At 47.6% G+C, this 26114-nt stretch overlaps 9 protein-coding genes across 9 annotated transcripts; 2 read left to right on the top strand and 7 right to left on the bottom strand.

The window, feature by feature from the left end:
* Positions 1 to 147: 147 nt before the first annotated feature.
* E1B28_009531 (uncharacterized protein) lies at positions 148 to 1185 on the bottom strand (the record flags this gene model as incomplete). The annotated part of the gene is made up of 3 exons (XM_043154426.1): positions 148 to 514; positions 574 to 985; positions 1038 to 1185. The coding sequence occupies 3 exons, from the start codon at positions 1183 to 1185 to the stop codon at positions 148 to 150; spliced, it is 927 nt and encodes a 308-aa protein (XP_043006881.1).
* Positions 1186 to 1656: 471 nt separating this feature from the next.
* On the bottom strand, positions 1657 to 2608 carry E1B28_009530 (uncharacterized protein; the record flags this gene model as incomplete). The annotated part of the gene is made up of 3 exons (XM_043154425.1): positions 1657 to 1975; positions 2025 to 2439; positions 2491 to 2608. The coding sequence occupies 3 exons, from the start codon at positions 2606 to 2608 to the stop codon at positions 1657 to 1659; spliced, it is 852 nt and encodes a 283-aa protein (XP_043006880.1).
* Positions 2609 to 3168: 560 nt separating this feature from the next.
* On the bottom strand, positions 3169 to 3705 carry E1B28_009529 (uncharacterized protein; the record flags this gene model as incomplete). The annotated part of the gene is made up of 4 exons (XM_043154424.1): positions 3169 to 3210; positions 3260 to 3511; positions 3565 to 3638; positions 3693 to 3705. The coding sequence occupies 4 exons, from the start codon at positions 3703 to 3705 to the stop codon at positions 3169 to 3171; spliced, it is 381 nt and encodes a 126-aa protein (XP_043006879.1).
* A 1940-nt stretch (positions 3706 to 5645) lies between these two features.
* E1B28_009528 (uncharacterized protein) lies at positions 5646 to 6859 on the bottom strand (the record flags this gene model as incomplete). The annotated part of the gene is made up of 2 exons (XM_043154423.1): positions 5646 to 6712; positions 6769 to 6859. The coding sequence occupies 2 exons, from the start codon at positions 6857 to 6859 to the stop codon at positions 5646 to 5648; spliced, it is 1158 nt and encodes a 385-aa protein (XP_043006878.1).
* Positions 6860 to 10187: 3328 nt separating this feature from the next.
* E1B28_009527 (uncharacterized protein) lies at positions 10188 to 11199 on the bottom strand (the record flags this gene model as incomplete). Its single annotated transcript, XM_043154422.1, has 2 exons — positions 10188 to 10569; positions 10637 to 11199. 2 exons carry the CDS (start codon positions 11197 to 11199, stop codon positions 10188 to 10190), a joined length of 945 nt encoding a protein of 314 aa, XP_043006877.1.
* A 1231-nt stretch (positions 11200 to 12430) lies between these two features.
* E1B28_009526 (uncharacterized protein) lies at positions 12431 to 14263 on the top strand. The gene is made up of 2 exons (XM_043154421.1): positions 12431 to 12460; positions 12514 to 14263. The coding sequence occupies exon 2, from the start codon at positions 12555 to 12557 to the stop codon at positions 14229 to 14231; it is 1677 nt and encodes a 558-aa protein (XP_043006876.1). The 5' UTR covers positions 12431 to 12460; positions 12514 to 12554; the 3' UTR covers positions 14232 to 14263.
* A 199-nt stretch (positions 14264 to 14462) lies between these two features.
* E1B28_009525 (uncharacterized protein) lies at positions 14463 to 15503 on the bottom strand (the record flags this gene model as incomplete). Its single annotated transcript, XM_043154420.1, has 3 exons — positions 14463 to 14778; positions 14842 to 15262; positions 15323 to 15503. The coding sequence occupies 3 exons, from the start codon at positions 15501 to 15503 to the stop codon at positions 14463 to 14465; spliced, it is 918 nt and encodes a 305-aa protein (XP_043006875.1).
* A 4465-nt stretch (positions 15504 to 19968) lies between these two features.
* On the top strand, positions 19969 to 22305 carry E1B28_009524 (uncharacterized protein; the record flags this gene model as incomplete). Its single annotated transcript, XM_043154419.1, has 10 exons — positions 19969 to 20198; positions 20288 to 20318; positions 20374 to 20433; positions 20500 to 20766; positions 20882 to 21071; positions 21134 to 21263; positions 21335 to 21536; positions 21616 to 21785; positions 21856 to 21992; positions 22058 to 22305. The coding sequence occupies 10 exons, from the start codon at positions 19969 to 19971 to the stop codon at positions 22303 to 22305; spliced, it is 1665 nt and encodes a 554-aa protein (XP_043006874.1).
* A 1179-nt stretch (positions 22306 to 23484) lies between these two features.
* E1B28_009523 (uncharacterized protein) lies at positions 23485 to 24279 on the bottom strand. Its single transcript, XM_043154418.1, has 3 exons — positions 23747 to 24279; positions 23638 to 23678; positions 23485 to 23573 (listed from the first exon to the last, which is right to left on the bottom strand). The coding sequence occupies exons 1-3, from the start codon at positions 24025 to 24027 to the stop codon at positions 23533 to 23535; spliced, it is 363 nt and encodes a 120-aa protein (XP_043006873.1). The 5' UTR covers positions 24028 to 24279; the 3' UTR covers positions 23485 to 23532.
* Between the last annotated feature and the right edge of the window lie 1835 nt (positions 24280 to 26114).

Genomic DNA, 26114 nt, shown 5'->3' with positions numbered 1-26114 from the left:
TATGTTAGTTTTTTGACCTGCCGGGAAAGATATTGGCCTAACTCGTGGTTCGACAAACAAACATATCGGAGAACAATTTCCGATTTGGAGGGGGTCGGAGATGTGAACATGACCAAAGACGAAACCGTCGCGTTGAAATGACACCCATCATGACCTGTACGATGGTGGGGGATTGGAAGTACTCATCCTTAGCATATCGCTGCTACTTATCACCGATTCCCGACCAATGTCCTGTCCGCCATTTTCAAGTTCGTCCCTATCCCTCTCGTGGTGATCATCATCAACATCAACTGTTTGTGTCCTTTCCCTTTCAGCGTCGAGTTTATTCGCCGAATGGGCCTGAGCGGAGGGCGCCACTGTGAACGGCGAAAGGTCTTCAGACCGAGAAGAACGCCGCCTAGCCCTCCTCGAGTATCGACGGCAATATAACAAAGCCCCAATCGAGAGGGAGAGAAGAGCGACAGCACCAATCACACTCCCAAGAATAATCGGAACTTTGTTCCTTTTGTGGTTGCTGTTGGCAACCGCAATCAGATAGGTACCGGGAGACTGGGAAAGAAAGAAAACTCGTACCTTGTGGCACTGCTCGTTTGGTTGACGACCTGGGTTGTTATTGAAGACTCGGTCACTGTCGTGGACACGACGGACGGTCCTTGAAATGGGGAGCTTGACGAGCCGATTGATGAGCTCGGCTGAGCAGTGACTTGGGTAGAGATTCCGGCAGTTGAACTAGTCGTGCTACCGTCGTTTGATGCAGTTCTCACATCCGTCCCTGTTTGTGTTTGGACTGAAAGTGTATCTGTGGTTCTTGGAGGCGTGGTGGGAGAGGACTGTGAGGGAGAGGACTGTGAGGTAGTAGGACCTTTATGTGACCTAGTTCCTTGACCCGGTATTCCAGACATTCCACTGTCTATTACAGTTCCAGATTCTACTGTTCCAGGTATTACAGATCCTGCTGCTCCAGGTATTCCAGCTCCAGATTCTACTGTTAATGAATAAGTTTTAGAAGTCTGTCCACAATACAAAACACGGCTTACTGGAGCCTACAAGACTCTCGAAACACGTCGCACAAAATGGGGGGGTGGCGGGGGTGGCAGGGCGCTTTAAGTTGTCTTGAAAGTCACTGTCAGGGTAGTTATCTCCACGAGAGGCAGCTTGAAAAACACCCCCACTTTGCACGGCCATGGATGTGTGGCTTTTGGACAGCAACTGGGGCTGACCTTCAATCGTCTTGAAGATGGAGAAGAACAATGATAACTCGGGAATGTTTGATGGCTCTCAACTCCTTTATAGCCAGCCTCCCAGTCAGAAATAGAATTTCTAGTTTGAAATGTTGGTTGGAGTCAGGAATTGATAGTGATTCATTACTTCGCTTTCTATTCATGACACATGTTAAGCCCCTGATAAGCGATCCAACTCACAACATACAAAAGGTACTTATCTTACACCATGTATCTCACAACATACGAAGTTGACTGGTACAACGAATTCAACGCCGCTTCACGCTATACGAGACCCTGAACAAGTTAAGAGAATGGGGAATAAGTCCAACTTGGACTTAAATGAAATTGGTGCTCATCAAATCCAATTAAACTAAACCCGAGCAACACCTTCATGACCTGTACGACGGCGGGGGATAGGGCGGGCAATCACCGACTACCGGCCAGTACCCTCCACACCAAGCTCTTCTTCATCACTATCCCTGTCATCAACTCCCTCCTGATGATCATGATCAACATTGCCCAACGCATACGCTCGGATCCTTTCCCTTTCAGCCCCGAGCTTATTCACTGGGTTCTGAGTGGGAGAGGACATCGTGAATGGCGCAATATCATCCGACCGGGAAGACCGGCGCTGTCTAGCCTTGCTCAGATATCGACGCCACCATGTAAGAGCAACCCAGATCGAAACGGAGAGAAGTGCAATAGCGCCGATGACGGTCCCAGCGATGAGAGGAGTTTTCTCCCTATCATTTCTGTTGGCAGTTACAATCAGATAAACCGAGAAAGAAGGAAAGATCGTACCTCGTGACGATACTCGTCTGGGTGACAACTTGAGTTGTCATTGAAAACGTCGACTCGGTTACCGTTGGAAATGCTGCGACACCCAGTCTTGATAGTGATACGCTCGCCGAGGTAGAGAGGTCCAAGGTAGAGAGGTTCGAGGAGGTGTTCGGTAGGCCTTGATTGGAATCCTCAGAACTGGCCGAACCACTGTCCTTTGTGGCATCCCCCACATCCGCTGCAGTGGTACTTTCGTTCGACTCTGTAGTAGGCGTCACTGGTGGTACAGTATCGGCGATACTCGTCTGAGTTTGGGTTGAAGGCGCATCTGTAGCTGCCGTTAACGAAGGGGCCAGTGAACGAGAAGGAGGCCTAATCGGCGGTACCCGGAGAGGACCGGTTGGTACTAAAGAATCTTGGGAAGCCTGTCCGTTTCCTGATAAAAAATCTTGGAAAGCCTGTTCACAGTATATGGTAAACGGCTTACCGGGCTCTGTTATGGGCACGCCCTGGCGTCTTGTATTTTGTTGAAAATGAGCATTAAAATTGGTAGCTCCACGAAGAATATCTTGAAAACGACGGTAGCGAGCACCGCTACCTAGCATCGCCGTGCTCCTGAAGTCACCTGGAAGGTGGGACAGGAAGGTCGTGGGGATGATAATTTATCCTGTCTTCTCTTTTAGAGACAGCTCGTATAAACCGACTGTTGTTGCATATCGATTCGACGTCAAACAGACACTGGAGTCCATGTCTTCGGCCATCGTATGTAGTTGAACACCTGATCCGAAAGATTTTCAGCATATGGTCCACTTAAGCCAAAAACGGTGAACTGAATATACAGACGTATTATACTTTGCGGAGCGAAGTCGCCCATCTTCCCTTACACTCCTCGATATTGCTTGAAAGTAGGGTTCCTGGTCCGCTTTGAGCTCACGATAGCTAACTCTTCGAAGGCTTCGAAATCCTCCTTTTCAACGGCACCCATACCTCTCTCCACTGACGTCTTTTGAGCCTGCAGTACATGAACCCCGACCTTCTCCTAGGTGACTGCATCCACCAGCATCCGCTCGTCTGAACACTGGGCTATCAGATAGCTAGAACCCATGTCTCGATGCAGTAGCGGGTTGGTAACGGGCAAACGACAAAGTCGAGCTCGGTGATGAGGTTAAAGGTTTCGGGACTGTCTCTGGTGCCTAGAAGTTTCGTACTACGGCGTGAACGTTAGCTAGGATACAGAAGGTGCATTGGAATCTTACAGTTGGAAGTTTGATGGTGCATTTTGAAGCATGGACCATTACGATAGGCGTAGAAAACACCGATGGCATTTCAGAATAGGTTCTCAATGAGCATTGTGAACACGGTGATGTTCTAAAATTTGCGGTTGCCATTATCCTTGGCTTCTGCCTCTGCGGTGCAAAGATATTCGACCTCCGGCACATCTTCCATAGTTTCAAGCTCAATTGAGGTTGATGTTGATTAGTTTCGTTATATACCTGACAGAAATGAAGCTGAAGGTATTTTTCTGAACGGCTATCATAAGACGAAAAATTCGGGCACTCACCAGAATCTCTACCAAGTTTTCGCATCTCTCCTCGCTCTCGTCTCCTTGTAGCGTCAATATAGACGTTTCTGATCCTATTTTACTAATCAGCATTAAGCAAGCGTCAAGAAAAAGACCGTAACGCTCACGCTTTCCCCTCATCTCTTTGGTAGCGCTCTTGGGTTCCGATACAGCCTTCACTAAGCTTCGTGGCCTTTGAACCACTGATGAAACGAGTCACATAGTAGGCAACCAGCTTCGCGGAGAGGAGTGGCCACGTTCGCTCTTCCAACACTCTTCGAGTTCCTTTATTCATCCACATTGAAGGTTACCTAGCGCCATATCAGATAATGAGGAAGAACACGTATACGAGCATGCTGCATACCCAAGGCCCACCACATCGCCATCCGAAGACCAGCCATTTGTGCTTGAATCTTGTTTTCATCGACGATCTTTATTCTATACTTGTAGTCGCTGCTGTGTTCTCAGTCGAAGGCATGTTGAAGGTAAAGTTTATGGAGGCAGGAGAAGAGTCGCGGTGATCCTAACTTACCCACGCCGGTGCTTGTCCTTCACGTTCATCATGGTCACTGGCAATTGCAGATAATTGAGCGTTGAACTGTGAGTCTTGCATCTGTTCCTTAAAAGAACTATTTATTGAGCCCGTAGCTGCCTTTAGAATTTTCTGACAACTGCAAGATGAACTCCCCTTGGAGTCCTGCACGGTGTCTCTGTAATTTTGATGTTTCGGAAGCATCTCGAAGTCGAATTCCGGGACCATTACAAACTCTTGGGGGAATTTAGGGGACATGATGGATATTTACGGAGGTTACGATGAGAGAGGCGAAGTTAAATCACTTTTGAGTGAAAACCCCCCCTTCTTCCATGACGGTAGAGCTCAAGAGAAATGAACAGATGGTACGCCCCATCCTGGGCTTTCGCGCGAACTTCTTGCCAGAAAATTTCTTTTCCTTGTACCGCTCCACGGTGTAATCTACAGCTACGAATCGATCGCAGCCACAGTCCTGAAACGGCTTCCGTTGGCTCTCGGTATGCTTTGGGTCCTGACACAAGGCTGTTGACCATGACGAAACTTTCGTTCATCACACCGAGATCCGTATGGTTGTAACTAGATCGCTGGGCGAAAATTCATTCGGTGAAGCTCTGTACCTGAATCTATTACTAGTTCTCCCGGCTGGACGTTCGGGGTTTCCTTCCCATGTCGGAGGTACTCTATGTCTGTCGCGTGGTACTTGCGGATGGAGAAGAAGAAGCACTCTGCCAAATGATTCGAATTTGCACCATGATCACAAATTTCCGCCTGTTCCGCCTCACATGGAAACTACCCCACGATCAGATCAAACGTTATTCTTCGTTATACGACGAGACCAACTGACAACCATACTCTCCTGTAACGCGCTGCGGTTACCACGGACCTTCCCATTTTATAAACGTGCTACTCAAGGACTATATCGAGTGTTCGTCGGCTACGACAGACATCAAGCAGGTTGCATGATCCTGGTCGGCTTCCACCTGTTAAGTTATAACTTATCTTCTGCACCTGACGGAATTGCACCGCGTGCAGGGGAAGATCTGAATTCGAACGGAACTCTACTCTGGACTGATACTCCCTCATGGAAGAACCCCACCATTTTTTCCCGACGGGATCAAATCGAGGGGCGTTCTTGTTCTTCCTTTCGGTGAACTGAATCCTCGGCATCAACCACCATTCACTCCGTCGAGAAGCCGGCATCCGGTTTTAGACGAGTTTGCATCTTCTTCAGATCTGAACATGGCGTGCACGACGGAATCGCAAACGATTACTTATTTAGAGCTATTCCACGATGGCCGTCAACTCTCGATCTTCGACGCCTGGCTCTACTCTCTGCTCCACAAGTACAAAATTGAGGCACCGTCTCTTGTTCCAATGAACGTTCTATCGCCAGTATCTTGCAGCGCCACCGCAAAATCATTAGCGAGTCAATGTGAAGTAAGCTGGAACGCTGAAAGGATGTGGTGAAGCCTAGGAGATTCAGGATGTTACATGGTTACGTGGACCTAAATTACACGAATGGCCTGAAGCTGAGCGAACGGGAATTAAACTAGGGAAGTAACGACCTATAAGACGGTGGCGGAGGGCTTGGAATCCTCACGGTGCCGTGGACCGATTCATGTTCATGATCTGTGCTTTGTCCGCCAACTTCTTGTTCGCCATTATACCTGCCAGTGACATTCCGATTCTGATGTCCATGAACTACCAATTGATCTGTCTGTATCCTTTCCATCTGACCCTGGAACCCCTTTACCGGAAAAACCTGAGCGCGAGAGGGGATCATGAACGGCGAAATAGCGTCGTCCGTGTCCCGTTCCCTGAGAGGCCATCGACCCCGACATCGACGTCGGAAATATAGAACCACCCAGAACGCAATGATGCAGAGAAAAGCCACACCGCCTATGACGCTGCCAGCAATTATTGGAGTGTTCTTTTTGCTGTTTCTGTCGCCATAGCGCCACATCAGATAGGTTGCACGGATTAAACCGAAAAAGAGATGTGATTTATGTATGTACCTTGCGATGACAGTGTCCTTAGTAGTATTGGTCTGAGTGACAACCCGCTCAGACTGGGTCGTCGTTGAGGACTTGGTTATTGTGGTAGTAGGCACGATGAATCTTTGGGAATCGGAGTTGTTTAACGGGCCGGCGCTAACGATTGCGGGGTTCGAGTTTGGTTGAGCCTGAGTATTGGAGGTCCCAGTTGCACTGGTCATGTTATTGTCGTCCTTTGACTCAGTTTGACTCGATTCTGTAGGCGCTGCCGGTGATGAACCGGTCGAAGTGCCAGTGCCGTTCTTTGACGCATTTCTGGTTGCTGTATTCGTCATGCTGGCACTCCGACTCGATTCTGTAAACAATGCCAGGGCTGGCGTTGAACCGGCCACGGTGCTAATGCCAACTTCCTTTGCCTTTGCCACTGTACTCGCCGTACCAGGACTTTGGCTCGGTTTTGGAGGCGCGACTGGCGGTGGAACTGTATCCGATGCAAAACCATTTTGCTTTTGGAACACGGTAGCTGCAGCTTTCAGACTCGGAGGTGTGGTCGGAAGGGACTGTGAGGCAGATTCAAGTTGAAGAGACTCCAGAGAGTCGCGATTTCCACTAGTAGTGTTTACTGTCAATAATGAAATTCAGCAGTCAGTCCAAAATACAAAATACACAATGTCTTACAGGAATTTACGGGGTTGACTTCAACCCGGCGTCTTGCGTTGTGTTGAAAACAAGCCTGGGTGTTTTGAGCACCCTCGCTTAGCATGGCCATCTTGGCCGTAAGTCTTGGAAGATGGAGAACATGATGGAATCCTCTCGTCCCAGTCTTTATACCAAACTAAGAAACAGCACTGTTGTTATTTGTGCTCAAGAACACCGATTCGATTCCAGAGATTGACAGAGAAATTGTTGAACCTTGCGTTTGCAAATTCAAGTGCCTGATCCGAAAATATTTTCAGCACCCGGTCATTACCTAAAGCTATTCTAGGATCAACCCTTGGTCCAAGCAATCAACTTCTGATGACTCCGGAATCCGCAGCTGTCGAGTCCCTTCACACACTCAATCCATATTCCACCTTCATCAACGTTCCGATTGATTCTTTGACCCCTCCACTTCACAAAAAATAAAAAACATGGGGTCAACTTGGGGTTAGGCTCAGTTTCAAGAGACGCCTCCAACTCCCGACCTTTGGCCTGCTCCGATGACGCGCCAACAGCATTCGTTCGTCCGAACAGTGGACTTCCGGGACCGCTGACATAGCCTCAATCCACGCCTCTCCATCGCGCTGATCCCGTCGCCATTCAGCTGGCTCGCAATTGGTTGGACGACTGTAGCGAGGAACGAGGCGCGGGCTCAGTATGTGAGGGTTACGACGTTTTAGTGCTCGTATCTGGAGGAGTTTCGTACGGCGGTAGGAGTGTCAGTCACAGGTATTAGACGTCAGACCCTTGCAGCAGTTTTTGCATTGCATTTCTTTTTCCGGCTTTTTCCGGCTTTCCCATGAGTTTCCGGTAAAGCCGAAAGCCGAAAGCCCGCCAGCTTAAAGTCCGTATACCGTTCTCGAGTTGAAGAGTTCAACTCTTATTTGCCGTTGCCTCCTTTGCCCGCTGCAGTGCAGATATATTCGACCTTGAGTACATTTTCCATGTCTTAGGCTGAAGAATAAATGATCTAAGGCTTTCGACAAATAATACTTCAAAGGGTAATAAACTTAAAGCAACCGACAAAATATGATGATGCTTATTGCCTGTCTGGTAGCGTTCGCGCGGTTCATCATAGCCTTCGAGGATGCTCAAAATCACCGGGCGCCGGCAGTTGACGTTGAGTACTTGAGTCCTTGGGCGCTGATATTCCGTTTCCGTAGCTCACTCAACGTGACCTTTGATCTCCGCCGTGTAATGAGCGCAAGAGTCAAATTTACGGATTTGTACACCCGAAGTGTCGCATGGCAAACTGGGGAGGCGGTATTGCTGATGCGACACCCAACATCCGAAGCATTTGTGGTAATGGAGCTACCTTTGTATCGCAAGGATTCCTAGAAGTGGCACAGGTGAGCGGCTATGAACAGTTGCACCTTGACCTTCCACAGGAAAAAAGTGGTACCACGGTGGCCTCCGCGGTCATGTCAAACTCACACCACCTCCAATGATACCGAGATAGGCTACCTATGACAGACCAGTGAGGCCAGGACTCAAAAAGGTGACTGCAACGGAAAGTTGATGCCGTTGAAGTATTTCCATTCCACTTGCTATTAGATTTACGAATATTGATTGGCAGAAAACTTGGATGTGAGCGGGTCATATTTCGTTCCCGGCAAGGGCTGCCGCCTCAGCGGCTATCAGTTAACCATGTGACATTTCGGGCGCTTGCGGTGGCAAGTCGGTTACTACTCTCCCGAAGAGCAACAATTCGAACTTTGATTTCATTCTTCATACAGACTACAGCACATTGAGGGTATGTATGTGTATGTTGACAGTGATCGAGAGAATGGAAGTTAAAATATAACGTACGACGTCGATAGCTTCCGCTTTGCGATGTCCCGGCAACGTTCTCTATTTATGATATATGTGTTTCGGCATTTCGGCATTTATGGCAGGAATGAAGAGAAAAAGTAAATAGAGCCGGCAAGCATACAATTACTAAGTAATAAGTATTCTATTTCTTTTCAACTTCAGTCGCTCAACATATACTACTATTTTTGGCTCTGTGTTTCAAACGGGGTAGGTGTTTCAAATTTGCCCTTTACTACTTCTTCTAGGGTTGATTTTGGCTCGGACTTTGACGGAATAGATAGTGGACAGTGTTAATATTTTAGACGTCAAGATTCCCTTACAAAATTAGTGGTTTTCGTGGTAATAACCTTGTAGTCTTCCATCACACTCGGTGTTAGGAGTCAATGTTAAGCTATTTGAAGAACAGACAGCCAACTGACTGGCTTCAAAAATTGGAAGAATCATTTTCCATGTTATTTCGTCTCAACTGTCAAAAAGCGAGATGAGGAGGACGGATCGCTGCGCAGTATGAACAAAAGTTTTTGACCGAGTTGACATCTTGTGACCGTCGGCCGAGCGGAGTTTTAACACTGTGCAACGAATCCAATACTGTACAGTATGGACGCAACACGGTCATGCGCTTACACCGGTCGGACTTTGAATTTCTCATGATGGCCAAGGGGCGGCGACTCGCTTAGGTGGGAAATTTTTTTGAAATACCCAACTTTTGCTGAGCCTGTCGCCGGCACACTTCTCCCGCACTCAAAAGTGAGTATTTTATTTAAATTCACTGGATGCAAATAGTTGAGATGCTATTCTAACAGTCAACTGAAGCCGAAGACAAAATTTAGACAGGAACTTGATGTCCGAGATGCATCACGTGAAATTTTGAAACACTAGCTCGTGGTTAGTACGCTGTAACGGCAACGGTCATCTAGCACCGTATCCGAATCGGTTATGAAGAAGAACAACTGGATCCGGCGTACGGGCATACTCAGCAATTTGACGTCCCATCCCGAGACAGGCAACAGCCAAGCGCCGGGTGTGGACTAAATCGCTTCCAATGAGGATCTCGATTCCATGCACATAGCGCTGTCGTGTTCTCACTCGAAAAAAACGTGTTGAAGGTTTGTAGTCGGAGGTTATAGGAGGAAAGTCCGAGTGATCGCACTAGCGCGATTCTCGTCGTGAGTCTTTTGTGTCGATTTCTTGAAGACTTAGTATTTATTAAGACGAGAGGATGCACCATATCAACTGTGTCGAGATTCGGAAAGAATTTGTTTAACTTACGGCTCAACGCTACTCATCGTTCGACAAATACACAAAGTAAAACAAAATAATACCTGGAAGAACGTAACATAAGAACCTGTCATAAGTCGGACCAGAAGTGAAAGTATACCTCAGTTCCATTTCAAAGAACAAACTATACGAGGGGTACTTACACGAGTATGAGATGAGCGGTCAAGTAATATGAAGAACGTGGAAAAAGAATTGTGCTAGAAATACATCAGAAGAAGTGAAAGATATCTATAAACGTCCCGTCACCAGTGCTATACAAGGTCCCATAGTCCACATTGGATGACATCCAACGGTACCAAAATGTAATATCATGGCCGGTACGACGGCGGAGAGTTAATAGTGTTCGTTCCTACATCGTCACTGGCAATCACCGACTCCCAAGCAGTGCAAGTTTGTCTACCAGCTTCTTGCTCATCAACCTCGCTCGTGGCTTCCTCCTGATGATCACGATCAACGCCAGTCGTTGAATAGTACGTTCGTATCCTTCCCCTTTCCGCCTCGAACTTATTCGAGGACCCACAACGTTTAGTAGGAGGGGGTACGACGAACGGCGAAATAGCGGCACGCGGAGAAGCTGTCCGCCGCCTGGCCCTGCGATGGAAATATGCAAACGTGGCACAGATCAAGATAAAGAGAAGAGCAACAGCGCCCATGACACTCCCAACGATGATAGGAATGTTTATCTTGTCTCTGTTGGCATCCATGATCAGAAAAATCAGACAGACGCACGGAAACCAGAGAGAAAGAAATACCGTACCTCGTTGTGACACTCGTTTGAATGACGAGTTGGGTTGTTGATTCGGTTACTGTCGCAGGCGCGACTCGGGCCTGCGTTTGGGACGGGGTGCTTGACGAGTTTGAGTTCAGCGGACCTTGAGTAATGTACCCAGAACTGGCACTAGTATCGCCATTTGATGCGGCTCCGGTTTCCGTCGCACTAGTACTTTTGTTGGACTCCGTAGGCGTTGCGCTCGGTACGACAGTGTTGGTTATACCTCCTTGTGTTTGGGCTGGAGGGATATCCGTCGCCTTCCGAGACGTCGACGGAAAGGGCTGTGAGGTGGAAACAGGGGCAGTCGGTAGGCCACCACCCAATTGGCCTCCTCCACCTCCACCGCCCAATCCACCACCACCACCACCTCCACCACCTCCACCACCTCCACCACTCAGTTGATCACAACACAGACATAACTCGCACTCCTCCAATGAGCGGCCTTTCAGAGGCTGGCGTCTTGTGTTGTTCAGAAAATTAGCGTTGATGTTAAGATCGTCAAGTTGTGCAACTTCAAAACGTCGGTAGTGGGCACTGCCGTCTAGCATTGTCGTGTGCTAGGAACTGGGGGGCTTTCACAGGCGGAGAAAAAAGGGGAAGCTGCCAATTGTTTTTTTTGATCCTCTCAGGTTCTTTATAAACGACATAGAGCTGTTGTTGCTTGCCAACGGAGATATCGGATTTGCCCCCCAACTCCAACGCTTTAACCAGTGCTGTAGTCAAGTCCCTGATGGAAGACTCGGAGTATCAGCCTGCGGAACAAAACTGGATGATATGAGTATATACACGTACTAAATTTGCGAGCAGAGTCGTCTACGACGTTCTACGTGGCGGAATCTGCCCGTCTGAACAAGTCACTGACAGTGATATAGCCATTAATCCACCCATCTCTGATCCAACAGACAGTCGAAGGGTTGCGATGGTGGTATTCCTCAAGTATTGACTTTTCGCTCCGAGACAGGAACATCAACTATGAAAAGATGAGTAAACGACGGATCCTGAGTCGCTGCTATAGGCCCAGACGACCATCAATGGAGATCCGAGGTAGGTTCTAGCAACACACTGCGAGTTGTCATTCCCAACTTCGAGGTTAAAGTTGTCTTCTTCGTCTAAATCTGCCGGGAGTTACCCATCCACGAGTACGGTTTCCATGGGCACCGGTTCAACGTTTCAAGCTGGAAAGAACCTGTTCAGTGACGTGCCATAAGCGAGCAGTTCTGGGATAACTCAACAGTCAATTCTCCTACTTTCACGATTCTGTTACCCTTGAGCTTCAGCATCTAGTTTATTGCCCCCGGAGAGAAGTTCAGGAAATTTAGGTAGCGCAGTCTAAGATTTTCGTATCATGAAATAGCCAAAAACAAGAAAGGGAAATCAACCATACTTCCAAATCTCAACAATAGAATCGTTGCAAAAAATGACATGCTTAAAACAATCTTTCTGCATGGTCTTGAGTTAAGCAATATTCTGTTCGTTTGCCTTGTAACGTTCTTGGGGTACCAGGCCCAACTTATGATCAGTTTAAAAAAAAGGACGAATGGCCATGGTGAGACATACGAGCATCTCCAAGAAAATCTTCACTGCGCGCAAATCCCCGTTTCTTGCCAGAGAATGGTACGTGGGTCTACTCTGACGTTATCTTGTTTCCATCAACCATGTTTCTAGCGTTGTAACGCTCTCGTTGCAGAAAAGATGGCAAATAATGATATTGATGTTGGAGGTAGGAAAAGAAGCTGCGGTCTGCCGGCCCCACGCTGACGCGCTAATCTCTATTTGCCACGTTCATCAAGTGCAAAGTTTTCATCGGATGTGGGTTTCTACTATTTAATCTCTGAAAGGCAAATCACTCAAATGTTTACTAGGCCTACGGTTACTGCCAGTATCGAGTTTGAGTCGCCGCAACATGGACAATCATCCAACTTCTCGGTGTCACCATTGCAATTTCGATATCGCAGCATCCCATCGTCAATCTCCAGGACCATCCCAATATCTCCTTGAAAAATATACGAAGTCTAATAAATACCCTCACATTCACGAGGCCGCTTCTATCAAGGCTGCGATGGAAGAGGCGAAGAACCAGGAAATACTTTTGGACGAAACAATCGCGCAGTTTCAATCTGCCATTGCTTCCCTTTCAGCAGAAAAAGCAAGGATCCAGAAGGTTATCAGGCAATATAGATGGATCTTACGCCCAATTCACGGGCTTCCGCCTGAGATCCTTATCAGAATATTCTCTTTTACCCTGGACTTCCCGGTTCCCAGCAAAAACGAGGGTGGATACGAGACCTACTGGCCATCGTCGTCTCTCAGTCCTTCCGGTATGCCTTGGGTTTTGGCACAGGTATCTCGATTGTGGCGCCACCTCGCATTAGCCGTACCAAGCCTTTGGAGCTTGGTTTCCCTCTCCTGGCACCCAGTGCCGGGGGAGGTGACTGAGAGCCTCAAGTTACATTCACAGATTCATCTTCTGTGTTTACAGATACAACGTTCCGAGAACTATCCACTAGATGTCGTCGCATCTACTCGCAATCCCATCAGTATAATTCCCCTGTATTCCCATTCCCATCGCTGGCGAACCCTACACATCGAGCTGGACAACGAATCTGTGCTCACTACCTCTCTCATACGTGGCCGCCTCCCTCTATTGGAATCATTGGAGCTTCGGTGGAGCGGAGGGCCTATTAACGAACTTGACTGTTTCGAGTTCGCACCACGGTTACAAACACTCAGATTATCAGGCGAAATCGGCACAAGAGTGGGGGATTTCCCTCTGAAATTACCCAAACTTCAAATAAAACACCTTTCCATACACGATCTCCACAATTCAACACATCTCGCCTTCATATCTCACCACAAGGCGGTCAAAGAATTCCCAAAGCTACAGACGTGCCGGTTCTCATTCCATTTGGAGACCATTCATAGCTTCCTTCACCTACGAACTCAGTGGCCGGACACGCATGTGTTTTTGAGAAACCTGGAGGAACTGGAGTTGTACCACGCCCAGGAGATTGGAGGAATCGAGTCGATGTTATCTTGGATCAAAGCCCCCTCACTGAAGACCCTCAGCATCTTTTCAACAGGACCAAACCGATCCCCTTTCGAAGATTTCTTCGCACAACCTGCGTCATTGACATCGCTCACGATTCACCGAGTCGAGATGCCTGCATCCGAGTTTTCCGCCATCCTAGCCCTTCTGAAGGGCTTGCAGCATCTTAAATTCGGTGTTCTCAATGGAATCACCAACGATTATCTGGAGCCGCTATCTGCAACTATGTTGGACGAACTTTCGATTGTTCCTGACCTCCATAAGCTGGCTCTACTCCCTACTCCAGGCTGCGCTCACCTACCATACGACGACGATCTGCTTGTAAACGTTCTAGAAGCGAGGTGGAGAGGTCAACTTACAGCCGATGACTGGCGGTGCTCCACTGGTCCTCCAGATGGTCTATTTTCTGTGGAACTCGACCACGAAATCACGAGCGAGAAGGCGCGGAGGAGAATAGATGTGCTTCGTGCTGAAGGGATGCATATAAAGGAGTGTAACGTGTCAAAAGGCTCCGAGAGCGTTTTGACCAGATGACTACTCAGCTCGTTTGATCATACATGACTGTCTATAAATACAATGATTGTCCAAAACATCAGATCTTCCCAACCTGCCGAGACGCCTTTAAGCAAAGTATGGTGAGGGACAAGGATCAGAGGATGTTGAGTCGAGGGCTGGGACGAAAAAAGTTCATGTTACTTAAATGAGGGAGATTGACGTGTACGGGGACTGGTACACTATGCATCAAATCCAATGAAACGTCATGCATCATGGCTGATAGGACGGCGGGGGACCAGAAACCGCAGAGTCGCCGTGAGTGGCAATCACTGTTTCGAAACGAGTATTCTGTCCAGCATCTACATCAACCCACTGATAGGTACGCATGTTCTCCCTTTCGGTCTGGAGCTTGCCACCAACCCCCGTATATCTCTGAGCGCTCGAAAGCGTTTCGAAGGGCGAAACGAGGGACGCCTTTTTAGAAGACCGTCGCCGAAGACATACTACCACCCAGGACAGGACACAGAGAAGAGCGGCAGAGGCGATGACGCTTCCTACAATGACCGGAGTGTTATTCTGATGGTTTCTGTCGGCATAATTAGACAGTGATAGATGTAATGGAAACCGAGAAGCGAAGAAGGATTCGCACGTTTTTATGGTATTCGTCTGGGTGACGAGCTGGGTTGTCATTGAGAATATCGACTCGGTTACTGTCGTAGGAACTGTGCCCAGTCCTTGTTGGGAAGGGGTGTTCAACGAGGTGAGGGTTTCAGAGTTCGGCAGGAGTTGAGCTTGGGTATTGGAGGTTCCGATTGGGCTATTGTCGTGTGATGCATTTCCAGTTGTTCCCACATCCGTCGCACTAGTACTGGTGCTTCTGTTAGGCGGTGCTGAAGGGGTTGTCGTCGGAACTTGAGCATGGGTAGTACTTGTACTTGTTTGCGTTTGGATTGTGGGAGGCACAGTGTTTGTGGTTTCTAACGGCGTTGTCGGCGTGGGTGGTGTAAGAAGACCCCTTGAAGTTGGTGGATTAGGCATCATTCCCCAATCTCCAAGGATGCTGGTTCTAACTGTTAATGAAGAAGTTTCAGAAGTCTTTCCACAATGATGATACAGGATACTCGTCTTACTGTCCCGACCTGGATCAAAAAAGTCATCTTGGGGCCAGCGTCTTGTATTGTGTTGAGAACGAGTGTGGACGCGATCATCTCCGCGATGTAGAGCTTGGAAAAGAGTGTAGTAAGCGCTCCTAGCACTTGGCACGGCCATCGCCTTGAGACTTCGGAAGATGGGGGAAAACGGCGGGAACATGGGAACATGAAGCTTGGAGGCTCTCCTTTATAGCAAGTTCACCCAGAAATAGAATGTTCTCGCTTCAGCGCCGACTCGTTCGATGTCAGAAATGGATGATAGCATCTGTGCTTCTGCGATCACTGCTAAATTGAACTCCATGATTCTCAGCATACGTGATCCGGTCATTAGTACATCTCGACATACTTACTTGGTTTTTGCGCGTCTTGTCACCACTTCAAATCAGATCCTTCGCATAAACGGAATCTGCCAGCCTCTGAGGATTCTCTTGCTGGTTCCGCTCTATATTCGCCTCCAACCATCTAGGATTTAAGAAATGAACTTCAATGAAACCTCCTGCACTCAATTTCCCTGTTGCAAGAAGATATTCAGTATACAGCCCCTCTGGTGTATATTATTTCTCGAGGCACCAACTCGAGTTGAGACAAGACCCAGTGTACTTGATTGATACAGCATCAGCATTTTGGCACTTTGATTGCCACGGGTTTTCTTGAGTTGTGCAACTCATGAAAACCTGGCACAACCGAATAACCACGACATTCAGCAACCCAAGTCCGTTTAAGCGCAATCGATTGATGAATCTCAGCTTGTGCCCGCACCGGTCCCTGAGCTGACAATCAGCGACTCGAGGCCTGTACTCTGCCTACCGTCATCATTAAGTTCCTGTACATATTCCGCCAGTTCGAACCGTTGATGAACAGCATCAGCGGATGGATGTTTTCGCGTTCGTCCGGTTAATGTTATCCTTCGAGAACGGCGCAACAGACTCGTCAGATGAAAGCCTGGGGAAACCACCGTTTGCCACAGATGACACCGTGGCGCACCGATTATCGACGAAAATATGCATGTGTAGGTCACAGGATAGGGATGGAGAGAAGCGCAATGACACAGACGACAATCCCAGCGCCGAGAGGTGTTCTTGTTGTCCCCACAACTAACGGTGACAAGATAAAAAACCGAAAGATTGCACCTCGTGGCAATAGTAGTTGTTTGGATGATGAACTGAGTTGTAATCGAAACTGTCAATTCCAAACGATGGAGATCCGAAGGCGGTGCCCTTTTTTAAAGGAAACTGCGCGCTTATAAAACGCTGTCGGGGTGAAGGAGGAGTGGATCGGTGAACCATGAGTAGGGGTCCAGGAAATAGTAAGTTCAGCTCACCTTTCTCCGCCAGCGCCCTCTTCATTTTATCACCAAACTGGACCGGCGCGTAACAATGTTCAGATAGACATCGTATGGAGCCATAGGTGTCTCGGAAAATTCGATGGTTGGACGGCCGGCATTGTGATAATGTTAGTTCATAAAAAAATTTCTAGAACCAGATAGCTTGCCAGTTTATTTTTCAGTAGGATCGAGCTCATCGGTGTCATCATTGCGAGCGAAGCGAGCAATCCTTATCAACGGGCGAGGGGCCCGGTCAACTTTTGTTTGTGATTGTTTGTCGTTTCCGTTTCAATGTCGCGCGACCTGCTTGCTCGTCGCCTTTGGCGATGGGCAGCCCTTTCGTACTCTATTCTACCTTTTCCAAACCTCGAACATCAACAGAGAAGACATATTACTACCCATGTATCAAGTTCGATGACAGAAATTGATACTTTTTCACCGCTTTAATGACGTGTTTTTTTTCCACTGCCAGCATTAAGATCAGAGAAATGTAGACAAGCGGTTGGAGGCACAACATGCAGGTGAGTTGCTACACGTATATATGGTTTTAAACATGTCTAAAGCAGTTTCTAGGTCTTCACTGGTGTACCAGCTGCTCAAAGCAAGTAAATCGCGAAGACTGCACAGATCAGCAAGGTCAACTCTTCACGACATGTAATGACTGCCGGACGCGTTGAAGACGCGTCACCCTTGAAGACATGCCTGAGACGAGCCTCCGCCAAGCGACGAATCCGAAGGCGTGGATTTACTGGATTCAGATGACTTTGACCAGTATCTCGGCGATGGCAGTGACATGATGGAAGTCGATCTACTGGTTAAAGATGTGGTGGTCAGTGGTCACCGAGGCCGAGAAAAGATTTATTCAGAAATTTGTGAAGGCTGACAAGGACCTGAAGCTACAGACTTGTGGTGTTTGTCGAGAGATTCGTTGGAACATGAAGCTGACTGCTGTCGCCTGCCAGCGGTGTAGCAAGGATAAAGGAGATGTGAAAAAATGGAGTACTGAGAATAATGTCCATCCAGGTGATTCCCGGGTCAGTTGAATATCTTATCAGTGATGCTCACTCAATGGCCACCTATAGCTGATATCCCGCAAGCACTGAAGGGCCTTATCGAGCTCGAGGAGATGATGGCAGTCATGTCTGTTCGCCCTCTGGGTTTCAGTACAAATACAAAGACCATGTCTGCAGCTTTGTTCACGATATTATGGCAACACACCTTTCCCGTCTTCCCGAAGAATGCGAGACCAACAACTTGTCCTTCGACGTTGAAGGACAATCGCGTCGTGATGCACATCCTGGTGAGGGCCATAGCACTGCATACTGTAACCGTCAACTGTCTATATAGTGACATTCAAAGATGAGAAATGAAAAAGAATTAGAATACATGACGACAACGATAAAGTCTTGCTTTCTATCGTTACTGGGATTCGAAGCGAGCTACCGGGCCGCGTGCGGTGCATATTTCTCAAGAAAAGAAGAAAAAAAAAAATGAGGGTGCAGGGGCGAAGCCCCGCCTAGCTGGGTGAAGGGCAGGAACACATCCGAGCGCAGCGAGCGTTCGTGTGTAAACCCGGAACCCTAGTTAGTATGCTCGTGGTCGTCGTGGGTGTTGAAAGCGCGCGCGCGATTAATATTCTTACTCAGCCTACCTTGTTCATGACCACCATGTCATTTCACTATAATTCTTGATTGCCTCCACTTTCAAGACCTTCTGGAGCTCAAGAAGTACCCAAAGAGGATGTCGAAGTCACCGATAACTTGTAAGCTTCGTGCCGTACATCACCCGAAGCTCACCAACTAAATTTTTTTTGTAGGGTCATTGTAAAGACTAATCGTTGGTTTGAGAACGATCGCGTATCAAGAACTTTGTCATTTGTCGTCGTTACGGACATATAACGAGAGAACGAAGAGAATTTGACCGGGCATCAGTTGACCCATCGTTGTTCTCTCATAATTTACCTTGAAGGTGGGCTAAGAAAAAGTAGAAGGGAGCATGAAAGGTTATAGGTGTGTCCTGAAGTACCTTTGCTGCTACTGTCAGTCAACTGACAGGTATCATAGTTATCTGCCATTTTTGCCAATCCACTCGATATCCTTTCCTTGAGCAACAATATACCTTTCTCATCTCAATCTACTATAAGAGAACAGGAAATCCATGAGGCTTCCTCCGGCACAATATCGCTCGATGCGCCTCGGATATTGCACAGCTGCGGGCCAGGTTACTGGATTTGTTCCAGCTGAGAAGAGGCTGGGCTCAAAACATTGAATGCCGACCGACAAACATCCAATTGTCAAGAGCGTCATCATATTTGGGATTTGCATGGATGAGGATGTCAGGCCCTGGGGTCCGACGTTCCGCCAATATCACCCGTACCACCATTCGTGCGTTCAGACGTTATTTCGATTCTGTCTCCGTTACAGGCATGCAGAATCTTTTGACGCGTCACCTTCAACACCTCAAATCTGAGGCCTGAGGGCCGCCCTCGAGAACCTTCAGAACACCCTAAACCTTCATACACTCACGTTATCAGGGAATATCGAGTCGCTCCCCCTCTCAACACAGCTTTCCTTGGTTCTTTACTTAATAGGAGAAGGCCGGCTGTCGACCTATGCGGATCGTTCTGATTTACCTTGTCGCGGCCGTTACTCTGATGGTCCCGTGAGTTGAGTGTTTTCGCTTGGTTTTCGCGTTGCTTACACATTGCCTGACGATACATAGGTATGCATTTGTACAGCCACGCCAACTACGGATGTATCTGTCTATCGTCTCAGTATGTACTTCAGTTTTCGAAGATTCACGACCTGATGTTTCATAATCATGCCCATATCTTATTATCCCAGTTGATCTACTATTTATCTCAGAAATGTACAATGGCCACTACTCTATATACTATCGCACATGGGATTACTATATCCACGTTCAACTCGCCTCGTCAAGAAAAGTCTTTTCAATTTAGATCTTTTTGGACAATGGAAGCAAGCTCGCGGTCGCCTGTTCTCAACCTAGGTTCTAATCCATTTCTGGATTTCAGAAGGTTCGCCGTTCACGTATGGGTTTATGTAACCCTATTATGCAACTCTATTTCCTCCAGGGAACACCCCAGGCGACCCTGCACGCCTTATCACTTAACCTTTCCCTCGTGTACATACTCTATCACTCAAACCAATCACGCGGAGTCACGCGAATGTTTCTTCGATAACACTGTTTGTCTCGAGGCTTTGTTTTACGTCCCCTTCTCTCCTTCTTACCACTACCATCATTTCCCTGGTCATAATCCTTTAACCCCCATAGGTTAAAGATGCCAAAGTCTATGAACGAAGCCTCCGACTCCGCCAACGGAACCTCCGACACTACGAAGAATTCGAATCGCCTAGAAATCCTCAAAGAAGAAGGCAACAAACTCTTTTTGGAAAAGAAGTATACCGAGGCTATCACTAAATATACCAAAGCTATTTCTCTTGATGGTGCCGACGTCGTTCTGGCGGTTCTTTATGCCAATCGAGCTGCGTGTAGGCTTAGTTTGAAGGGGTAAGTAATCTTTTGCCTTGGCCCTCTTGGTTGATAACTTGAGGTTTTAACTGATGATGATTACTTCGATTACTTCTTGTTTACTGTAGGTATGCCGAGGCTGTGAAGGACGCACGTAAGGTACGCATGACGGTGTTTCGCGGTGACGTGCATCTTCACTGACGCGTTCGCCTAGGCTACTGAGCTCGACCCGACATACACGAAAGCTTGGGCAAGACTTGCTACCGCTCATGATGTGAGTTTTTTTGCGTAATTGCGAATTTGAACAACTTACTGTATTCTGACCTCTTTTGGCACGTAGAGATTAAAACAACCCTCGAGAAGTAGAGAGTTTTGGCAAAAGGCCATCGACACGCTCGCATCCACCACTCGCGACGCAGAACTGAAGCAAAAAGAACAATATGAAAAGAGTCTAGCTGCTGCGGAAGCTGCGATTGAGGAGACACGAAGTTTCGAAGCTAGACACGGGCTTTTGACTGTACCTCACAGTCAAAACTCTGAATTACCTTGGACTATCGCGATTGGGCTGAGACGACAGCTGAAGAGGGAAGGGAGGTACCGAAGTTGTGTGAGTCTTGGTTCTTTTGCGTTGCGTATTCTTTCATACTTTCCTATCATTTTTTTCTCTAAGAATCCTTGGCTGATGAACCTCCTCTCCCTGCCTTGACTCACCATTTTGATAGGCTTGGGCACTCGCAGATGCATACGAATCATTCCAATTGGGAACAAGTCAAATGGATTATATGGCGACGATGGGTGGCCATGCGCGGTTTGATTTACGATCAATCGAAAATATCACGAATGGAATCCTTCTGGATCATCGAGTATTCCATATAACCGATTCAAGTTGGATATTGAAGGTGCAAATTCAGAGTATGTTTCTTTTCCTTTTCAACCATAATGGCCCGACCTGTACTTACTTGATCACTTGGTAGTCAGAGGAGAAACAACTTGTACCGGAGCATGGACAGACGCGGATCCCGCTACGCTCATTCATGAGGCACCTAACTGGCAGGTAGAGAGAGGGTGGGATTGGGTTCGACAAGCCGTCGGGAACACCGTTCGGTACGAAATCTTCTCTGCTTTTCCCGGTCGGTCCGAGTTCTGAGGTTTATCGACTACTCCACTCCCGAAAGATGCTGGATTCTCCAAGGATATCTTGCAGGGGGTTTACGACAGGACCCGGTCGGTGAAATGGAATATCTCGATAACGCCCTTGAAGTCATCAACTGGGGTCGGAGGGTCTGGCATGACATTAGTACGGAAAATCGCGGTGTTATTTTCCTCGACACATTTCTTTATGGCGTTCAGAAGCTGCACATGGAAGCCGTGATGAAGGTAAGCTTCCTGTCTTTCTGATCGTGCGTCCGTGGCTCGTAACTGATGGTCTGAACACCTATTCTGTTTTCGTCGGAAGGTTTGCTCGAGGACGACCAATGTCGAACGGAAGCGGCAACTTTTGGAGAAGCTACTCGAAGAAGCGGAATCAGTCATCAGGAATGTGGATCGTAGCACGATACCACGTCGGGAGGACGATCCTGTTTATACGCTGGGGTATTATTACCATCCCCGTGGCTACGCGTATTCGTAGGTTTTTGTATATCTTCTGGCCATCCGACTCTTAGCTAACCCTTTTCTTTTGCGCACCGGCACTCAGAATGAGGGGATATTATCTTAGGGAGCAGGCCAAATTGACCAGAAAGCAAGTAGAGCAGAAGAAATTCATGCGGGAAGCTGCGACTGCCTACAAGGAGGCTTCCAAGCACTTTGACGAAGACGATGAGAGCCATGCTTGTGAGTCAAACGGCTGCTAAACTCTTCGCTCACGACCGGTTTTGTTGAACGCTCTATTCCGCTAGATTTCCTTTGTGTCGCGGCTGAGAATATGCTATCAGGCTCTGCACCTGCCGCGTTGACGTTGGAGTGTTTACAGGAGTTGAAGGAGGCAGTACCGAAGATCTACAAGATATGGGCCAATTCCTCGATGTCGAGACAGGGCCGCGAACAGATGTTTCAGATTCAACTGAAGTACGAGCCGAAGCTTCGTAGGATGTTGGAGGAAGGCAAAATAAAGAACGAAGATCCTGTGAAACTGGAGAAGCTCTAGTGGGGTAGTGCAACGGGCCGTCGTTGATGCGTCACCTTTTTTGACTCTACGTCTGATATTTCTTGTTTTCTTGCATCGAAGGCGACTTGAAATTCTCCCCCCGGTTTTTCATTGCAGATGTCGCGTAGGTGTTGGACTGTAGACTCACCATCATGTCTACAGCCGATATAATCAATATCTAGTTGTACTTAATTGGCAGGAGCGAAGAAATACACATTCAGTCGCATTCGAGTCGTTTCTTGTGAATTGCACCCAACCATACCGGTATCTGGAGCTTCCTGTGAGCATCGATCATGATCCTACGACGATATCCGATCTATCCAATTCCGAGATTGGACTCAGAAGAATGTGTTTAAGTGATGGTGTGGGCTGTAGGTGACACTGCCAAAGTTAGCTGTTGCTAAGCCCTACTGCTGAAGCTCACATCTCCCTATGTATGTTTTATTTCGGTGCCATTTGGGTTACATAAATTAGGGGGGACCAACAAGGTTCCTGATCAAAACCTGAGCATTTTTTCTTGGGGGGAAGAAAAATCAGGCTACAACGCAGGGAGAACTGGTCATTGCATTAAGAGGGAATCGAACCCCCGGCGGGTCGAATCCTTTTACATACCACTACCCCATTAATGCCATATGTAGGGAAGGCAATAAAGTCTTATAAGTTTCTCGCGGATGAAAATGGCCTCGAAAATTAAAACCGACGGCGTCAAAGAAATGGGATTTTCAATGCAAGGTGTCTACTAGGGAGGATGAAAGGGAGACGTCTTTCCCTTGAAGACAGCAATTATTGGAAATGTATTTGGAATATTTGGCGTCCCGGCAGGATCTTTTCATTTGCAGGTAAGTAGTATAAGATCTCCCGAAAAGGCACTCGATCGGAAAACTATATCGGCCAAAACCTTTCAACAAGATTCTATCAGAGACATCTTCTGAAGAGTCGTTACGCGTTAACGTTCGATCCTAGTGCAACCTTTACCCCCGGGTTAATTTTCAAATGGGTGTAGTAGAGCCAAATCAGAGCGGGGAGCATAGCCTACAGGGTAGGCGAAAACGCACACAGTTTCATCACTGCCAGGACAGGTGTTTACAACAACAAGAGAACCCATATTTCAATTTTCGAACTTTTTCAATTACAAATAACCCCGAAACTTGAGCACAGTACAAAGACAAGTTACTACTTTCCACGATATCCAACCCGAAAGGCCTTCGTTCGTCGTCCGATCAATCCTTAAATGGTAATAGGAACGCATCCGATGTTGAGGAGACCACCTAAATATCGAGAGGAAAAAACAGTTAGTCAACCCGACATATCGAGAGGCATAAGATTATGTACCGTGACTGTTGTCATTGCAAACAACAGTGGTGCCTCCAGAGCTAGGGAGAAAAACAAGGTATCATTGATCATGTTCGATCAGTGGAAGAAGAGAGACCCGTGAACTAACCATGCACCGTTGCCACCACCGATAACGGTGATGGGGCTGCAGTTGAGACCAACGAGGGCGTTGAGGGGCGCGCCCAACAACGCGAGGAGAAGCCCAGTGAGTCCGAGTGGGTCAAGAGCTGTAACTGCGCTGATGATAGAGGTGGAGGACGCCAGCCCCGTCTGTTGGCAGCATTGGAGGCCTGGGCATTGTTGGTTAGGCGTTCCCGTGCGGCGCTCGATGGCTGTGGCAGCAGCAAGAGTTGTGAGTGCGGAGACGGTGAAGAATTTGTTGAAGAGCATATTGGAAAAGAAGAGGACTAGTACTTGAACAGACGACTTTTGAGTGTTCGAGTGAGGAAAAGGAGTTCGATTTGGGGAGGCTTTTATACATTTTACTCAGTAGCTGGTGTCTGGGGTTGCAGAATATCAGATTGGACATGCTTACCCCTACTAGTTGGTGCGAGCTCCAGAATGCATCGAACTGAATTGATGCCAGCAGATGAAGTACATGGTAACGCCGCAGCTTGACGCCTTCTGTGTTGAGCAGGGTTGGGAGCCAAGGATATCCAAGGAAACGTCAGCCCCCGCATGAGGGTCCGTCGTGAAAACTATATGTGTAGTAACACAGGTAGCTGATACCTCGCAGGCTAGCAGGCGTTGCGGAGCGGTGGAGATTCATTCCAGCAACCCTGTACCGCGCTAGAGTGCGGACGGCGTCAAGTCCAACCCATTTTCCGAGTCCGACTGCTCATGTGGTGCCTTCTAGGACATTCAGCAACAGCGTTGCCTTTAATTTTCCGTTCCGGCTGTCGAACGAAAATTTCATTCGCGTACCTGGAATATGAAAGAGACAGGAACGATTGATCCTTTCATGACAAACAAGTTTTAGAATGTAGTCTCGTGAATTGATTTGACTGTGCCAAGTCAGTTTTTTCTTTGGAAACGTCATGTCGCCCCTTGAAAACGGAACTTCTTGTTGTATCCCTGTATTTGAAGTAGACATTGTCAATACTTCAATAATCGATATGGAGGGGGGCACAAACGGTGCAGACCAACATAGTACATGACTGTACGATGCGAAGCGATCACCGATGGTCTTGGATTTGAAGGAGACGATGTTGCTACGAAATCAAATGTGTGCGTGGGTAACATAGCGAAAGAACTTTTAGCACATACTTCATGACCATGATCATGGGTTTTGAAGACGTCGAATGACTTGTCGTTTTACTCCAGGTCCTTCAACGAGTTGAATGACGGAAACTTGAGTCTATCTTCCATTTCGGAAGTCTGGCTTGAGTGACATGCGACAGGGAGAGTGTTTGAGTATTTGAATTGGAAAAAAAGGACTCCGAGAGAAGGCACTGGCAGGCTGGAGACTTGAGATGTATCCTAGTGAGGAAGAACAGCAAAAGCCATAATAATGATTCAGCGAGCCTGTACAGAACACTTGTTCCACGCTATGCCAGCAAGTTATCAGTATCAGACGCCGGGTATTTTCACAAACAAGGACGGATTACGACGGCGAGATAGCGTTGGTTGTTGAAAGACAGAAGAATGGACACTGCTGCTCTTCCCATTGTGACTTCAATAAATTGCCTTCGTAATTCTTTGAGAATTCGGCGAGTTTGACCGAACTTACCGCTCCCCCCTTTGCACCGTCAAGTCCAGTACAAAGCCGATAATGCGATATCATTATGTCACTAGCGTATAGCGAGCTGAAGAACGATCATTCCGACACGTCTTTTCAAGCTTCCATGGTAGCCAAAATTCGTTCTGGACGCCAGATCCCCGCTGAAGATGTTCCACGAGAAAAGTCGTCGGGGGGTACCCGGTCCTAGTAGTTGTTGAAACCTTGATTCGAACCACATAAAAGAGTCAACGTTAGCGAAGAGGCGCGACTAGTCAGGAAAGGTTTTCGGGTACATTGCTTGCTCACCATATCACCTCAGCTAGAGGCCTGCGATTCACGAGGTAACCGAAGGCGTGAACTGTACGTTCCGAGCAATGGATCGATGAAAGTACGATTCGTCAACCCTGCACAGCCTTCGAAAAACGTGGCTCGCCGAGCCTCACGTGCGTGCGGCATGAAAAATGCGAAAATGTACCCAAATATGGGGATTATGCCAAAATTTAAAATTCCAACCTTCGAACTACTATCACATATGTATTAGAGATAATAAAGCGCTGTCAATGATAAAAGCGTTATAATTGCCGCAAGACGCTGACAAGTACTCACATCCGAACGCTGAGTTTCGCATGCCTTGTTTGCTAAAAAATTCCGATCGGTTATAACTTCGTCCAAACTCTGTCACTGAATAGCACTTCGAAAGAGAAAAACCGACTGCCTCCAGAAGAGAACCTCTTAGGATTACGGTGTTTACTAGGGC

Source organism: Marasmius oreades, chromosome 6, assembly GCF_018924745.1.
Source record: "Marasmius oreades isolate 03SP1 chromosome 6, whole genome shotgun sequence".
Lineage (NCBI taxonomy): Eukaryota > Fungi > Basidiomycota > Agaricomycetes > Agaricales > Marasmiaceae > Marasmius > Marasmius oreades.
The sequence above is the reverse complement of the archived record's forward strand: the minus strand, read 5'-3'. Positions and strand labels throughout refer to the sequence as shown.